Raw genomic sequence first — 18,681 nt, forward strand, 5'->3', positions numbered from 1 at the left:
CGGCGCCTTTATTTCTTGCGGGAGCGGCGCAAGCTGTGGGTGACAACGCGGACACAGGAGCGGTTGCGAGTTTAATGACAATCCGTAGGAGAAGCAAATCATTGCATAAAGCTCATAAAAAAAAAATGGCAAAGCTGTCAGGTCTTTCTTTTCCCACAAAAACAAACAAACAAAACAAAACCAAACCCCAAGCATTCCAAATAAAGGCCTCAGGGAAGCAAGCGTAGGCCTCCAGAAAAAGTTAGGAACAAGTCAGAATCGACTATCAGTTTAGGCAGCTGAAATGTAAGAATTTGTTCTTCCTAGAAGCAGCTAATTCTACAAGAGACAAAGTTTAGAGGGTGTCATTAGCTGGGGAGTGTGCCAGGAACACCCCTTCCTGTCCGAGAGCGCAGGCACAGCCCGATCTGCAGCTGCTGTTCTAGGTATCAAATACATGGATCTGACTCCAAGCAGCTCATCCAGCTAAGGAAAAACCCATACTGACACTACTGCCCCCTGCTTTTCAAACCTCGAGTAGCCATGAACTGCTGAGTGCAAGTCAAAATAAGCCTCGAGTAGCACGTTAACACTAGAACAAGGGGAAGATGAAGATAAGCAAAGGAAAGACCATGCTTCAGGCTCCAGAAGGAGCACCCCCCCTCTGCCCCCTTATCTTCTCGCAGTCCCAGTGTTAATGGGCACTACAAACCCTGCTGCTGCCATCCTCGAGACAGGAGTGTGCCAAGGAGACTCCAGGCGTTGCTGTCTCACTACTCTGTGATAAGACTGACTCGCCGTGGACATTAAAAACAGAATCAGCTTGCAGCTGTTGCTGGAGGTCAAGTAAGAATACCCAAACTTACAAATACAACCAAAAGGGCCAGAAACACTGCTTATGTGAGGACTAGTTAGCTACCCAAGAGTTCCAACTCTCCAAAAGTTCCTAAGGCGGCTGCGGTATTCACTTGCTTCAGTCTGCACTCAGAACATACAGAGTTGACAACTTAAAGCTTTATTGGAGTTTGCAACAATATAAACAGGAGCTGAAGTTCAGTCAATGTCCATCTCAGGAAGCTTCTTCTCGGTGGCGGCAGCGGCACCAGCGCCCTGCTCGGCAGCCTGGGGCGCGCTGCCGGCTTCTCCCTGCCCGTCCACTGGTCCGTTGGGCTCTGGCGGCTTCTGCTCCTCCTTTGGGAGCTCAACTTTGGGTTTTGGTTTTGTGACCACAGGATTACAAATGCTTGTCAATTCCTAGAAGAGAGAGAAATGAAAAGCTGTTGAAATGTTTTTTTCTACCAACAGCTGTACCTGCTGCTCAAATTCACTTTTGACAACACCAGATGGATGTTCAGGTTGAGGGCTGATGTTCCCCAAAACATGTTTAACAGGTTAATATCCAGTCACTGTCCTTCCATCATGGATTTCTCACTTCAGTTTTCCTCTGAGCACAACGAGACCAAGAAAGAGCAAAAATTCTACATAATTCACTGAATTTCCATGAAAGACTTACTTTAGTTTTAGCTTGTATGTCTTTCGCTTTCACAACCGGGTCTAAAGTAAGACTTCTCTTGTTTTGAAGATTCAGTTTATTGTTCATCCACTCCATCGCTTCATTTGCACTCTTTTCCACTTTTGCTATGTCTGCTTCATCTAGATGGTCATACTGTTCATCCTGAAACAGTCAAATTAGTGGTAGCTGTGCAAATATTTGTTTTGAACATGTAAACTGCATCCTTATTTCTTCAAACTTTTAGCTTCAAAAACACCAGAAAGATCATTTAGCCTGAAGTTGTTCCAGTTAGCAGAGCAATTAAGCTCATCATCTACAGCTCTGTAATCAGAGAACTGGAGTTCTGGTGCTGCTGGCATTTTCCCTCCATGAGGAAATCAACATCTGACTGAAATAAAACTGTCAGGTTTTCAAGTCAACATCCACTTCCGAAAATATGGTTCATACCAGGAACTCGGAAGCTAGCCAGGAGGTTGCACCAGCTTTTTGTTTGAAGGAGCTTACTTGAAATTCAGAAAAGATTTGTACCACTTCCTCATCTTTGCCAGAAATTAAGTATGGAAATACCTTTGCTTTGAACGCATGAACGGTTTTCATGTACTGTTGAATTTGCTTCCCTAAGTCATCAAATGCTTTTGGTCTTTCCTCCGATTCTTGAAATCTTGCCTGAATAGGTTCACCCAGCGTCTGAAATGAAGCACAACAGGTGTCGAAAACCATGTAGCATCACACTATGTGTCCTGTCAAATCCTGCAGGATCATTGGCATCTCTGAACTCCTTTAGAACTTTTACTCTTCCCTCCACATACAGGAAAGACTGACTCTCCCTCATCCAACAGACCAGTAACAATACTGGGTTACCTGCTCCTCGTACACTTTAATAAGCAAACTAAGCAGTTTGCCACCAGTGCTGATCTCTGAATCAGGAGACCTACGACAGCTCCCTGCTTGACCAAAGTTCCCTAGATTCAGGAAGTTTCAATGGGAATGCAAGAATCACTTACCTTCAATTCTGTCAATTTATCAATGTAAATTTGTTTGGGTTGGTCTTCACCATCTTCATAAAGCCAATTTTCTGTATCTTCCAGCTTCAGCGTGAAACTATTTCGATCCTGAAGCAATCCACACAAAATCGGTAGGTGAGATAACTCTATTAGACAGCAGATGGTATTTAATGATACTTGTAACCTTTTGGAAAGGGTTACATTTTTAGCATGTAAAAAACTGTCTGAAACCCTTTATCCTATTTTAGTGAAAATTAAGAAATAAAATATTCGTCAGTGTGGCTTTGTGGTGGAGGCCAGGCCTAAGGAAAAACCATCTATGGTTGTCACCCACAATTTACAACAATACTGTCACATAAAAGCCTATTTTTTTTCCTTCTTTTTTCCCCCTCTTCACATTTTCATCATAAAACACCCAAAGTTTTCATTCATAAGAAGACCCAATATATCCTGGGTACCATTTTCCTGTACTCGGGCCACATTTAGAAGGTTATCTTCATAGCCAGAAAGGTTAAAAGCTATGTCTCCAAATTTGAAGTCTGAATCTATAGTCTAAGTAAACATAGTCTCTGATGCAGGTTAGAAGTTAGTAAAATACAGCTGTTTATTGAAACAAAATATATTAGAAGACAATCTAGTTCGAAATACTTACATCTTCACTAACAAATTTCTCATAAATACTGCAGAGTTTATCTCTCATATCATACACGTACTCTTCCACTGCATTCTTGGCATCATTCCTCTCTTTCTCCAGCTTATCCTGCATTATCATTTTACCCTGTAAAAGAGGTGTCAAATTAGTTGGCTAAACAGCAAGTTATTTAACGTTTATTGCTAACAAGGTATCCTGGCAAAGACTTAAGTTTGACTAAAGCTTTCGAAATACTGTGGTTTACAGAACTGTTCTAAACACAGCACACAAATAAAAGCTAATTTTGGTTTTGGTGGGATATCCAGTACAGCACAGAACAATCCTGCTCCAGTTGAGGAACCTTCACCCTGATGGCAGCAGTCACCGAGTACCTTGTAACTGCGCCCATTTTTTGGAAATAATGTGAATTTGCTTTCCTGCAGAACACCTCTTCAGTGAGGGTTACAGCACTCAGGAATAAAAGGAATAATTTATTTCGGCTCAGTGGGGCACCGTTGTTCACATCAAAAAAATGTGATTTTTTTTTTTTCCCCCATCTATCCTTGACCACCCTTGAACATTAACCATCATTTCTGCAGATGTACTAGTGAAGTTTTTAGCTCCAGCAAGCAAGAGTTTACCTCATTCTCGATGAACAAGTTCAGCATATCTTTCCCTATTTGCCACACCAGCTGATTCTCAATGGGAAGGTCCACCGTAGTAGTCTTTACTTTAGCCTTCTTGGCTTGAGGCGGTTGATCCACTTTCTTGTCTTTTGAGTCACCCTGAGAAGTCTGCATTAGAGAAATGTATTCCAAGCAAAAGCAGCGTCACCAGTGAGGTCAAGCTGAGGATTCCAGACTTATAATATAAAATGTTTTCTTGAATTAGTACACCTCAACATCAGATTCATCATTCTGACACTTTAGCTGCTAAAGAAGTCAGAGATAATTAGTGCAACTACTGACTTTTTCTAGGCACATTGACCATGTGCATGGGAGTCACGGTGCTTATAGTAGAACACTTTTCTAGTACTTAAGTTACTGGAAACTAAATGGTTATTTCTTCCATGAACAGGACAGTTCACCCATTTCACCAGTACTAGGTCACTTGACAGGCCTGCAGTTATCATTTATGTACTTCTACAGCTCCCATCACAATACAGACTACCAATAAGAAAAAGTTCAGCTTCCAGAGCTGTGACAAAGGCAGCAGATTGGCTCACACACTACATATTCTCACGAATCTTCTAGAAGTATCCTGTAAGAAAATGGAAGTCTCAAGTGTTCACGTTACCTCCATTTCTTCAGACTCTGCCTTATTTTCAGGTTGAGTCTGCTGCTGTTCTTCAGTCTTCTGTTGCTCTTCCTGGTCTACTTGCATCTTCTGAAATTTATAAAGAGACCAAATTTGACAAATTAATGCAGATCGTTGCTTCGTTTCTTACACTAATCACTTCACTTACATCTAATGCTTTGTAGGAAGAAAACCCAAAACAATAAAAACTGAAGTAGAGTCTCAAGGTATAAATTATAAGCTTCCAGCCTTTGCTTAGTCAATTAGCAGCTCACTCCTAGCATGATTAAGAGTGTCACCAATACCTCACAGTCCCGGTTTCAAATGTGTCACTGGCATGACATACTTCAATTAGTACTTAATCACATCTTCATATTTTAGTTGCAGGACACATCTACTAAATCCTTACACAAGTCTTAGAACCTTCCCAGAATGTGGCCTTCATCATAAAAGCAGTTTTCTAAGTAGCTAGCAGCAATGAAGTCTCTTACCTCTTCCTCTCTTGCATGCTGATCCGTTTCCATGGGCTCTTCATTCTCATCAGATTTGTGAACCTCCACTAAAGATGCGCTTGAAACACTGAAGATACCATGGATATTTACTCTAACTTTGACTTTCACTTTTGAACTGGATCCATCTGTTTGAGGAGTGACCTTCTGAACCAAGAAGTGAGCTAAACAATCCCAGAGAGGAAAAAAAACATACTTTACATTCAGTGATTAAGCTAATCAAATGGTAAAGCCTGACTATCGCTGCCAACAGATCACTGCAACATGCTCACAGGATAGCAAACCCTGCTCAATTTTTTATTAGAATAGAATTTCTATCAGACATTCTCAACAGTATGCTATAAAAGCTGGTGTTACTTGTATCAAAGTAGAAGACTGTACAATTCTGAGTATGCCCTTTCAGGTTTGCTCCAACATTGGGATACTCTTTATTTTGGCTGTTTGTCCATAAGCTTCATGTTACTCCACTCATTTCACTGCAGATCCACGACTTTGGAATCCCGTCCCTACAGCATTTTTAGCAGGTTGCACTTTGCAGACTGTGTAATTACACAGACAGAAGTCCTGAAACACGTCCAAGCCTATCAATACAGCTTAAAGCTACAGAGTGGTCCTAACCTATGGCGGGATCCGGGTAAGGCAGCTCCTTGGGAGAACTGTAGTACGCCTCAAGAGTAAAAGGTTCCTTTCTGTAGAACGTGAGGACCTTTGAAAACGGAGCAGGATGGTTTTTGGGAAAGACCTCACAGTCACTGGAAGAGAAAACAGAGCACTTGCTCAGTAAGTGCGATAATGCATCTGACAAAGTTAACAAAAACTTTTCTAGATACTCTTACACCTTAAGGAAAAAGCTTCTTAAAGAAGCGACAAAGAGTCTGAGCTTCTAGGTTAAAATAAGACCGATGGCCACGCAGGAGGCGCTAAACTGTCACTCATCCACGTTGTTGTTGTCTACCATCGTTACTTTTTCTGAAGTTAATAAAACCTGAATTGTTAAACGGACACTGTTCTAAGAGTGTTTTACTCTAGCTGTCATCATTTAGTTTTAAGCTGTATGTAATCATGCAAGAAGATGGAACTTTTTTTACCTTAACCCTTCCTCTGCTGGTGAATTCCATCGTAAAGAAATAGGATACGGTATCAAATCTGTGATAGAAAATTCTCTCACTTTGAAAGCCGGGGATAAAATAGCACACTGAAAGAGCACAAGAGCTGTATTACAAACTTCAGATGAAGAGTAATTTAACTCAGCAAGCAGCTATTTATGTTCCTTAACATGTAGATTTACTCTAGGTTAAGGGAGACTAATATTGATGGATTTGGGACCTGCACAATAAGCACTGCAAGCTCACATGTACCCTTCCTTTTCAGGAAGCTGCCATTATCTGTTTACTCTGAAAACAGAAATACTCAAGTTTTAGTTTAGAGTAATCATGTTGTTTGGTTTGCTATGGTTAAACTACTACATTTAGTGTTAACATAAGAAATCAGAAAACCTTAATTAAAGTTATTTTAGAGAGACAAAGCACCAGGCTTTTTGCATACTGTCACACAAAATTCTCTTTTCAGCAGATGGCCATCGCTAGTTTGTACCACTGATGGAACAGTGTAGCACACATTAAACATCTGGAGAGAAGTGAGGTGGTCAGAGCAACATCAAGGTGCGTTCAAGAGATGGCAGCACCAGTAACTACATAGTATTTGCTACGACTTAAGCCATTCGACAGTGACTGATTCCTGCTCAGGACACAGATTTCCATTAGCAAGAACCTAAGCTTTAATTTCCATCCATGTTATTAAGCAATGGCCATATCACAAGTTTATCAGTGATGCTGTAAAAAAAAAGTTTCCCCTGTTTAACCTAGGCCCCCCAAAGGAGCATGGAACAGAAAACATGAAAGCTTTCTCCATCTCCCAGTTTCCAGACACAGCAGAAGCAGAGCACGTGTTCCACTGGTTTGGCTTCAACAAACAGCACAAAGGAATCGCTTAAAGCTGCTATTCTCATTCTTCCAACTGCTTTCCTGAAGCTTATTCAAATCCATTCTATGATATACAGGAAGTATCTTTCATGCTACCTGTGGACTCTGGCTCAGTTTTTTATTGAAATTCATATACTCACAGCTAAAACAAACAGCACTTTTACCTGCAGCGCACAACCTCGTGCAACAGCCTCATCTGCATTCAAAGTTGTACTGACTTCTTTGCCAAAAAATTTACTGATCTTCTCTTTTACAGCAGGGATTCTTGTGGTACCACCAACTATCTCTACTGCATAAATATCCTCCTTCTTTAACTCTAGAAAGGAGTCAGACGTTAGTTTTTATGGAATAAGTGTTTCTGTTTTACATGAACATCCTGACATTGTAAACTAAAAGTTTTACTAGACCAACCACTATTTTAAGCTTGTTCTCCGAGTTTAAGCAATGAGATTTTCAGAGCTTAGCTTGCGTGAAAAAGTTTTGAAAAGCTTGCAACTGCTAAGCAAGAAATTGCTAGCCACACTAAATCAACCTGTCCAAGTTCTGCCAGCACCCCAAGGAAGCTGGCACTATGGATCTCTCTTCTATATGCAGAACACATATACACTTACTGGCTTGCTCCAGCACACTGCGGAGGGGTGGTTCTACTCTCGCAAGGAGTCCATCACACATCTCTAAAAATTTGCTTCTGTTGGAAGAAATCACAAATGAAGCTATAGCATAAGCAAGTTACTACTGCAAATGCAACAGGATGCCAAAATGGAACAAGTGCCACTTCAAATACATAGTGCAGGTCTTCTCTCCCCCAACCCTAATTTCATCCTTGTTTAGTATATTCTCCCAAACTTGGCTGCAGTAATCCTGGCACACATGCAACATGGACAGCCCTCCCTCCTCATTCAAGGCCGCTGAGCAGTCTCTAAACATGATCATTTTCAGCAGCACCCCTGCAGATGTTCTTACATTTCTCCCCTCCCTCCAGCCCCAAGAACTGGTACTTACAGACCAAGTTCCTTTCTTGACTGAAGGGCACTCTAAAAGTTACCTTTTTTGAAGTGCAAACATTACCTGTTCATTGTTCCAGAGACATCAATGTCATTCATGAAGCACTCTATGTTCATTGGGAGATCCGAGGCATTCGCGCTCATCAGTTTTTTCAGTTTTTCACATTCCTGGTACAGCCTCAGCAACGCACGAATCTTGGACTTTATGTCTAGTTTATATTTCTTCCCAAATTCTTCACAAAAGTATTCGACTAACATCTCATCAAACTTCCTGCCTCCAAGTGTTGTGTCAAATGATGTAGCAAGAACCTTAAAAAAATTGAACTCTTCAGTAATAGAACAATTTGTCGTTACTTCAGTGAAACCAATCAGCAGTTAATGTCAAAGCATTTCTTTGTTTCAAATGGAGCCCAACTTCAAGTGAAAGCAAGTATCACAACATTACCACGGAGGAAGAATTATACTGGTGCAGCCACAACAGAACGAAACTCTGGTACAGTTCGTTTTTGTTCTGCCCTTGCCATCACCAGTAAGGAGTTTCTTTTGATAAGCCTTGTCTAGCACTCTAACCTATCCTAAACAATAAAGCTACATCCCATACTCCTCCTTCATGTTTCACGGGCACTGCTAGCAAGAATTAGGCTGTTCTCTTATATTTCAGGACGATTTAAACAGCAATTGCATGACTAACACCCAATGGTTTCTGAGGATTGCAACTGCAGTAGTTGTATACCTCCTAAGAGATTTTTTTTTTTTTTTAAAGCCTGCCAAGTCTACACCATGATTATCCTATGCCTTTTGTAGCTGATATTAGATATGTCAAAACACTGTTGGAGAAAGAACCAACATTACTACTGACAAATTCTGGCAGCTACACAAATACTAGACCTCTTTGTGAATGGTGTTTCTCACAAGAATTGCAGTGCACGCATACAGCAGTTACAAGCTCCAGGAGAAAAAAAGTCTGCTATCTCAAGTACTAAAAAGCAGCCTTGGGCACCCAGCCTTCCTTTAATGAGGTGACAACTTTTAAAAGAAACTTAGGAAGATAGGGCCAGGCTTAGCAACACAATGTGTTCAGTAACTTCTACTGTAAGCAGACCATCAGAGTTTCCAAATTCTGCTTGGCCACTGCCAGTTTGAATCATATCCCAGTTTAATACTTGATGCCTCATAAGGGTGGAACATGCTTACACCAAGCTAAAAATAAAACATGAAGAGAATAAATGTTATTAACTCTTGCAAACAGGTGGCCATTTTTGATGAAGGAATTATCTGCAAAGAACATCTTTAGCCCATCCACCTCAGCTGATCCTACTCTTTAAACATATTGTGAACTTTACTGATTTAAAAAAAAATATAAATTAAAGTGTCACATTATTCTCAATACACCTTCAGACCAGGTTTGGTCCCTACACTGTTTTAACTGCCATGCTGTCCAGCTCTCCATTCTATACCCAAAAGCATCCTTTCTATGGTTTCAAAGTTTAAAAGACAAATCCGAGAGAAACACGAGAGGAAACACAGCTACAACAAAACTAATGTTTTCACAACTCTTGTGTTCTCTTCATTTCACTGCCCCATGCTTTAAAATTTGTTTCTCTAGCTGATTAAGAGAAAGATATAGGAACTGCCAAAGTCCAGATTGTAGTCATAAAAAAAGCCAACTAAGAAATATTTGTATTTGCTGGAAAACAGTAATGCTCTGGCAACTTACACTCTAGAGTACGCTGTAACTTGCTTAGCTTGCATTTACAGCTTGAAGTAATTAAGAATTGTTTTACTCTTCTACACGAGTACCACAATGAGTGTTAGAAAATTTTTGCCTCTTACACCATCCTAGGAATTTCCGTTTTAATGCTCGATCTCATGACCGAACTAGAGTATTTTTTGAAAGCAGCATCCAGTCAGATATGGTAATTTCTGAACAGCTCATTTATTCTTTGCCAAAGTCTGCTGATTAAGGCACATTTGCTTCCTCCACATATCACTCAAAAGCTCTCTAGTTCCCTGCCCTACTTTCAACTCCAGATAAAATGCAACTTTAAGTAGATGAATTGAGCTGTCTGGACGTGCTTATGTAAAGCCAGGCAAGCTTGCCTGTCACAGGCTATGTATGCACTGATGAAAATTTCTACTGGTAATTAAAACGGATGCGTAACAGATTGTTTACTTTCAGCTTTCCTTTGTTGAATGCACAAACAGAAACTTGATATGCAGAATGCCCCATATCCACAAAAACAACATTCCGTGGCTTCTCTTCCAAGGCAGGCAGGTCTTGCTTATAAATTCCATATGCAAGGGCAACTACACAGAAACAAGAATCAAAGAGTATAGTTAAGCCATTTAGTTTTGTAATTCATTAAGAAATAAATGGTACATCAGTAAACAGCATTACCATTTCATCTTACTTTTCAAGCTACAGAAATTGGATCTCTCAGTAAAACAAAACTCTCAATGCTAAAGGAACAAGGAAAAACATTAAACGGTATCAACCCCTCCTCATGGCTGCATTAAAACAGATATTCAAGAAATATCTTTATGCCTCTGTAAAGCAATGAAAAAATAGACCAGAGCTTAAGAAAAACAGATTAGTTGCTCACAAAGTTAAGTGGACAAAACCAGCAGTAATTCGAGAGGGCATGGATCAGTGACAGATCAAAAGCACTTTTACCTAAGAAAACTACATACAATATTAAGTCAGAGAGAAAGGAAGGTACTACCTGCAGTTGTTTCATTTATTAGCCTCAGACAGTTGAGACCAGCGATTTGTGTAGCATCCATCACAGATCTCCTTTCTGCATCTGTGTAGAAACAAGGAACCTGAAAGAAGATCAGGTAGTCAAGATTTAGAAGAGTCATTTTTAGTAAACAGTTACAAGCAGCATGTATGGAGAGTACAGACCAAAGCTGAGGTATCCTTCAAAGTCAGCATTCATCTCAATTGCAACACAGAAAAAGCAAAGAAAACATTGCATGTAGACAAAGTTATTTTTCATGAGTTTTTCCATTCTGTCGCACATGCCACTCATCTTAGGAGCAAAGAAACATAAACAGGTATCAAACATTATTTATCCTGCTGATTAGCAGCAATTTAAGATATTTTACCATTAATGATGTAAGCCTAGTTTTGGAGAGTAAGATTCAGTTTTAAACAGAAGAGGCCAACAGCTGAATATTCAAGTCTAATGGGCAATTTAATGCTGCAATCATTTCAGTTTACGATACCAACCAAATAGAAAAGACATTTTTTTATTATCACGTACTTACAGAAACAACACAGTCAACTACAGGCTTCTTAAGCGCATTCTCAGCCGTCTCTTTCAATTTGGTAAGAAGCATTCCTGTCACCTGTTCAATAGTAAAGTTTCTTTCTTCTTCCATATACATGGCCTTCAAATAGAGATTGTGTACACACGTTACTCTACAGTAAAAACCACACGCTACAAACGTAAGAAACACAGGGAAGAAGTAGCCTTTACTAAAAGCAAGCTTAAAAAGCAATGCAGCCTTCTCTCTGACAGCCCAGCCTGTGATCAGCAACTGCAAGAAGATAACACACAGACACTGGAATGCACATTTAAGAACTCACATGCACCAAGCTGCTCTGGACACAGACATTTTAATTTATTTTTTTAAATTCTGGTTGCTTGGCAATGTGTAGGATGCCTTCCTCCCTACTGTTTTGGAGCAAGTTAATTAATTATTGCTAAAATCCAAATCAGAAGTTCAGTTATTGTTGAAAAAGACAATTTTTTACCATTTCACCTTGCAGTATCTGGACAGCAGCTAAATAAGTGTACTGGTCAAGTAGCTTGCCTTCCAAATTCCCCGCAGAGTGAAGGAAAAAAGCACCACAAAGACAGTGTGTGGGACTGGCTTTGCACAGCAGAGAGACTGTATAGCTGTAAAATCAGTCTCACCTAACACCTGAAGAGACCATCTGCATCATGAGTCTTTTATTCCTTATTTAGGGCTTTCCATTCACAAGAGCACAGAAACTACAGCAAGTAGACTCAAAATAAAGAGATAAAACAAAACTTGATCTGTTTCCTCCTCTGGCTCTTTTTCAAATGCACCAGACTTACCTTGATGCCAGTTGAGCCTGTTGGCAGCTGGACAAGTTCATAGGCAAGGCTTGCTTTTTCAGCTTGAACAAAGGGATCTGAGAATGCACGACCATGAAATCTTTTAAAACTTTGTACTGTATTCTTTGCATTTGAAATAACCTAGAGGAAAAGAAATCTTTAATACAACATGGCAGGGGAACAGCTGAATTTCAAACAGAAGACAGTTTTGTTCTCATGCTTCCCTCGCCAGAATATTTGCCATTCGTATCTTAATAGTATCAGGGCGGCTGCTAGAAGGCAACTTCTCTCTGATTGCTCAGGTAACTACAGGAATTTCAGATTTAAAATAGAACTGAGCCAAGATTCTATCACAGATGGATTAAAACAGCACTCAGTTGTCAAGTGCACGCGTAGGACGCTCTTTAAAAACGTGAGCAAGGTGCCTTTCCCCTGTACCTGTTTCCTACCACCCTACCTTCCTACTGCACTGCAGCAGTCATTTAGCCAAGTGTAACTCCAGTTCAGGTTCCTCACATGCCTGTGACAGCCACCACAGATATTCTCACAAAAGAGCTCAAGGACCTGGTCATGAAGCTTTGAAAAGTCAGGAGTGCCCGAAGAGATACTGTCAGCTTGATTTCACTGACAAAAGGCAGATTGTCCTTCCTTAATAGCAGAGATTAGTGCAAATGGAAGCGAAAACTCAGTAGGGCTTGTTTTCATGTAGTGCAAGTGAACTTGCTTAATCCTTTGGTCTATATTAGAGCAAGACACATCCTGAAAAAGCCACAGTAACTGACAAAGCAGACAAGCACTGTACCGTAGAGTATTTACCTGTGATTCAGTTTCAGTCAAGTGTCTATTTCCTAAGTAACCTGGGTTTGATTTTCTGTAAGTTTAGTTTCTGCAGGACATACCTCATCTCTACTGGATCTCTGTACCAATGAATTTCTTTAAGCTAAGCAGATACTCAATTCCAGAAAAAACATCTGTATTTAGTCCTAGTACAGTTCTTCTGTTCTTGAATAACATGGTTGTGTCCAGTCATTTTTGTATTCTAGATAACGAATCTTCACACATCTCTAGGTATTTTAGGCTAAGAAAAACCAAGTGTTTGAATAGTCACTTCCTGTAGAGGACTCCAAAAAAAAAAAATCATGTTTTATAGGGATTTCACAGCAACACAAGATACGATACAGCGGGACCCAAACGTCACGAGCAGGACAAATCAGCTTGACTTCTTCACAGCTCTTAAATTATATTTACCTACCTACACCAACAGAAACTCAAAGTATGAGCAAGAATGCTCAAGACAGACATTAGATTGGAATTCAGCCACAAAGAGTCAAAAGAGCTATATATATTTATACTCAAGTATGTCTCCCTTCTGTCCAAATTATGCACTTAATGGAATTCCATGTAACACAGCCACATAACTAAAAGCTACCACAATGTACACAAACTGGAACAAGCTAAGCTAGGATGAAACGCTACTGCTTAGCTTTAGAATTCACATTTTCAACCTAAAAAAAATAGCGCTTACCAGAATTTAACAAAGATTTTTTGTACATTTCATTGTGTGCACCGATCAACCCTTCGATTTCTCTCCACGATGACAAAGCAGCACTACGTGCTGAACAGCTGGATTAAGCTCAGCTGTTCACTACAGCTATGGAGACACCAGGAAGCCAGCTCCAAGACATCTGGAACCTTCATTGACAGAAAATACATTGTGCTGATTTGGTTTTTGACTACTAAAGTTGCTTTTAACCAAATACACTCACCTGGCTTTTAGCTGCAGCACCAATTGAGCGATTCTTGGGTCCAAAGGCAATACATGATCTACAATGAAGAAAGATTTCCAGTTATTAAGTGACCAGCAGAACTGCACTGCATATGTTTTCGTTAAAAAATGTTGACGATATTCATTAGACTAGAGATAGTTTAAACAGTATTTGGTCCATTAAGGAAGTTGCTCACTCACTGTAATGTATACATGGAACGTTCTGTGAATTCTGGAAAAAAAAAAATCAGGTATTCTATGTTAAGTTAAAGCCGCAACGCGTCTCACTGCAGAACAGCACTAAGAATTTATTCATGCTACTTCAAGTCTTACATCTAAGTAATAACTGGGTAGACAGCCTTTATCTCAATTACCCGTGTATATAAGCCACTCAAAGATAAGGTGCTAGCTAGTAATACAGGAAACAGTCAACCATTCAGAAGAAATACACAAGCTAAATCAGATATAAAGAAAATAATTTCTTCACGTCTGTACCAAACACTAGGCTTTTGAGTTTTAAAGCAGACCCTTCAAGAGCAGGAAGACAAGGCCTACAGAGAAAGGTTGGTGTTTGTGAGTTACATCTGTACTCACTAAAATAACATAGATTACAGAAAGAAAACTCATACTTCACTATAAACCACTTTGTGATAGCTTGCAGGTCGAAAAGATAGAAAAAAAAATAATCCTCCTCTTTGGAGAAATTCCTAGGCCTATTAAGCCTCTTGATTTACATAGTTAAACTGTAGAAGCCCTGACAAAATTAAATCCAGACTTCTAATCCAAGTTCCTCACACGATCGAGGTAAACTTAGTGGGGGGGAAAAATTGCTATTAGTCAAGCAGATCTTGACTATTCCCACCACGTACTAACGGTGTAATTAAGCTGCTGTCTGCGCGGCAGGTCGAGAAACTGCTTTCCAGCAGGGTTATGCCATAGGGCTGCACAAGAGGCAAACGCCACGTGCCACAAGAAACAAATTCCAACTCAGCCTGAGGTTTAGAATCCATCTTCCAAACAGAAACTGTCAAAACCAGAATTGAAGACTAGAGTGATGTAGTTGCTTTAGGTTCAGCTCTTACTCCAATTTATCAACAACTTAACAAATTAAACTAGGCCCACCCTAAAGCATATGTTGCAACAGAATTAACATTTCTGATGAATCTGTTATTGGAAACATCTACTCAAGGGATTCACTGATGAGGAGTGAGGAACTTCTCTGCTATGCACACCCTAAAGCCCACATTAAGGGCACAGGAGTTGCTGAGCATACAGTGAAAAAAAAATAAAATCTAACGAGCCCCAAGCAAGCAGCTAGTTACTGCTTTACTCTGGTGTCCAGAAAGGAATTAAGACATGACCATGAACTGTTGCTTTTCTCTTGGACCAAAAAAAATCCAGCTATTTCACTGCTAAATCTGTAAGGTATCAGTCCCCAATCACCATAAATCCACTAATTTCCATTTTAGAACTCTTTAAACCTGCCAGACTAAAACCTCAAGGTAGCAGTCTGTCCCAACAGAAGGATACAGCACAGTAATAAAAATTATAGGCTTTCTTGTATGCTGGGAATAAAGTCCTTAAATGCACACATCTCCTCAACCACGCTTGCCTCTGTAAACAAGCGTGCTTCTCTGAGGAGCTGCCGCTGGACAGACAGGATGGTCCTACTGGGCCCCACTCCTTCCCCTTCTGCCCATGCCAACCCTTCCTCGGAGTGAACCCTGCCTCCCAGCTGTGCCTTGGGCAGCCACACAGGGACCCAGCGCAGAGATAAGCTAAACTGGGAAAAGGGACAACAAAACTTTCAGCCAGTCTCATTCCTCACATCAGTTCACCGCAGGAACCAGAGTTAACTCATTAAACGCAGATTATGCTATTACACAATTTGACTGGAAGTCGAATAACCAACTGTAGCATGTTAAGTAGAAGCATACAATCACAGGGAAGGTCATCAGAGGTCTAACGAGGGAACTTGAGCGGAACTTTGAACTTCCTGAACACACCTGCAGGCACTACTTCACCCTTATCCTCCCACTCACTTTCGCTTCTTTGAAAGACATCTCCCAGCCCCTGACAGCGCATCTCCTCTACACAGAAAAACAGCACTAACTTTGTAAGATCAGTTACAGCTACTTCACTTCATCCAAGTCCCTTCATCCTTATGTAGATAAGGAAACTTGCATTTGTCACTAGCTTTCTCTACCACTCTTCCATTTTAAGAACACCATATTCAAAGACAAATGTGTTTTGCACTGCTTTTGGATATACAAGTTCAAATTTCACAAGATTCTGGAAGAATCTGAGTACAGATCCAAAAGCAGATTCAGTGAAAATGTCACCTGTGCCTCTGAATGAAGTACAAACATCTTGAGTGGGGTTTACTTCACTAATACAAATGATTACAGTAACACATATCTGCTAATCCTTCCCGAAACTTGGATGTCATCACAGAAAACAGAATAGTGTTTGACCCTGATCATGAGCCAAGTCCCGAGCAAACCTGTCACAACACCTCACACAACTCCCCCCAGAGCTCACTGCAAAGAAACGCCAAGCACTGACTTTTTGAATCAGGCTTTCTGTTTCAAAGACAGACACTTAAAAGACGTTAAGGATTTCTTTTAATAGAGGTGTTCGCTTAGAGAATGGTGTTCTGCATTGCCTCAGAACAATACTTGGAGACTAAGTGCTGTTAAAAACTCTATCATTTTCACTATGCTAATTTTTTCCCAATTTCACTTCAGATTTTAACTGCATTACTTCCTGAAAGATGCACTGTGTCAGACATTTTACATAGCTCCTCTCTTTGAATGGGCGAGATTTGTGTTCGTATCTCAAATACAAGTAAGCAGAACTTCATCTCCCTGAGGGTCGGATGCCTAGAGCTATTAGAAGACTGCTTTGAAACACTTTACGTTAAATATTTTCTTAGTACATCTAACCTTTAAAATTCCGTATTATTTGGAATACTTAACAGACTAGTCTTTACTCTAGCACATGTACCAAATTAAAAGTTTCCTCCCCCATTTATTCATTGCTTAGAGACAGTAACAGGCAAACAGAGCTGAGGCATTGCCTAATGAGAAACAAGGTCATTTCATGCTTCTAGTCTTTCTAAACAAACACGAGGGATCTGAAAGAAAAAAGAACACAAGACAATGCAATTGTCTCACCGAGACAGCTACTTATTTTAGTATTTGCTTCAAATAAAGCTACCCTACAATATATAGTAAAATGTAGAAATGTTTTTAAGAGAGCTTTCAAAACAGTTCCCCTCTAGGTTTGATGCACTGCAAGTTCCTTTTCCACCTTTATTTTTCACTTCATTCTTAGGTGAGTTTTATCCCAGTTCTCCTCCTCTTCTTAGCAAGCTTCTCATTAAAAACAAACAATGCACAGTCTTCTTGAGAAACGTGTCGGAAGGCCTATTTATATAATCTGAGCTAGACTATCCTATAAACACTGTAAAGAGCAATGTGCTTCAAGGCCCAGTTCACCAGCAAGTTGCTCAGTTAGTCAGCCCCCTTCCCAGGGGGATGCAAGTGTCCGACGCTGTATATTTACATTCCACTTCCCCATCCCAATAACTCGCCAACCTGGCAGCTAGTTCCAAGTGAGAGTTAAGTGAGCCAGTTTTTTGAGAACCCTCGCTGAACAAAGGCACGCACAGGCTGAGGGAAAGGCTGCTAAGAAGCTTTTTCTGAGCTTTGACCCAAGGGCAGCTCGGCGTTCCCCTCCAGTCCGGCTGCACGGGGGCCAACAGGACTCGGACTGCCGGAGAACACACAGGGATGCTGCTAGATACACCCGAAATAAGCTTTGTGACTCGCAGCAGCGAAAGATACGACTGCTTCTCCTTATACTCACAGGCCCTATGCTTTCAATGACAGGAGCAAAGCCCTGCCTCAAGGAGGACAAGTGGGTCACAGAACCATCTGGTGGGAAGAGACCCTCAAGATCATCGAGTCCAACCATTCACCCTGCGCTGTCAGGGACCCTAAACCATGTTCCTCAACACCAAATCCACACGGTTTTTAAACACCACCAGGGATGGAGACTGCATCCCCTCGCCGGGCAGCCTGTTCCAACACTTCACAACCCTCTCCGGAAAGAAATTTTTCCTGATATCTAAGGGTCGTACCACACAAAAAGGAACGGAGCACAGAGGCTCACTCGGAACACCTCTCCACGCTTGCCGCGCGTTATCTCTTCTTCCGTTACGCACTTCATTTAATAAGCACGCTTCTCCCGACCCGCCAGAGCACTACACCCCAACCCCGGCCCGCTCCCCGCCCCGCCACGGCCGGAGCGGGCCCCGCGGCCGCCTTCCCTTCAGCGGGCGGCCGCCGCCTCAGCCCCGCGCCTCCCGCCGGCGGCGCGGCCCGCCCCGAGCCCCACTCACGGCGTGCTGCGGTCGCTGTACTCATTCGCGATGGTCTCGATGCCGCCGGCGCGGGCCACGGCCACATAGCAGCTCTGAAAACCCAAATCGATGCCCACCACCGACATCGCTGCGAAAGGGACGGGGTGAGAGGGAGGGGAAAAAAGCGGAGGAGCAGCGGCTCGGCCCGTTTAAATGCGCAGCGGCGGCGGGCGCTGCCTCTGCGGGGCGGGCGGGTTTCTCGAAAGATCCCGGCGGGCCGCCGCCGCTGAGGGGAGAGGCGGGAGGAGGGGGGGGGGAAATTCTCGCGAGACTACCGCCGGGCGCCACCGCGCAGGCGCGGGAAACGCATAGGCAAGGGGTGGGGGCGTGTCCTTCAGCGGTGGCCACGCCCCCTCCGCGGGAATTTGCGCGGGGGGGGGGCGGGAGAAGGGGGGGGCTCCGCGGTGGCGGAGCCACCGCGGAGCCCCCCCCTTCTCCCGCGCCCCCCCATACAGTCATGGAATGGTTTGGGTTGGAAGGGACC

The 18,681-nt window shown here is 41.8% G+C and overlaps 1 protein-coding gene across 1 annotated transcript; it reads right to left on the bottom strand.

The window, feature by feature from the left end:
- Window positions 1-971: 971 nt before the first annotated feature.
- Window positions 972-18,431, bottom strand: HSPA4 (heat shock protein family A (Hsp70) member 4). The gene is made up of 19 exons (XM_086621676.1): window positions 18,177-18,431; window positions 13,773-13,830; window positions 12,007-12,147; window positions 11,189-11,311; window positions 10,642-10,741; window positions 10,092-10,225; window positions 7,983-8,227; window positions 7,526-7,602; window positions 7,079-7,230; window positions 6,021-6,127; window positions 5,551-5,684; window positions 4,915-5,096; window positions 4,424-4,513; window positions 3,769-3,921; window positions 3,149-3,274; window positions 2,497-2,604; window positions 2,060-2,179; window positions 1,493-1,654; window positions 972-1,233 (listed from the first exon to the last, which is right to left on the bottom strand). Exons 1-19 carry the CDS (start codon window positions 18,281-18,283, stop codon window positions 1,033-1,035), a joined length of 2,520 nt encoding a protein of 839 aa, XP_086477802.1. The 5' UTR covers window positions 18,284-18,431; the 3' UTR covers window positions 972-1,032.
- Window positions 18,432-18,681: the final 250 nt, after the last annotated feature.

Source organism: Tauraco erythrolophus, chromosome 16 (assembly GCF_009769465.1).
Source record: "Tauraco erythrolophus isolate bTauEry1 chromosome 16, bTauEry1.pri, whole genome shotgun sequence".
Lineage (NCBI taxonomy): Eukaryota > Metazoa > Chordata > Aves > Musophagiformes > Musophagidae > Tauraco > Tauraco erythrolophus.

Coding starts and splice junctions, on each gene's coding strand:
- HSPA4 (XM_086621676.1), bottom strand. CDS start 18,283: ATGTCGGTGGTGGGCATCGATTTGGGTTTTCAGAGCTGCTATGTGGCC. Junction 7,603..7,982: donor GTCTCTGGAACAATGAACAG/GTAATGTTTGCA, acceptor TTCTTCCAACAG/AAGCAAATTTTTAGAGATGT. Junction 1,234..1,492: donor ACATACAAGCTAAAACTAAA/GTAAGTCTTTCA, acceptor TCTCTCTTCTAG/GAATTGACAAGCATTTGTAA.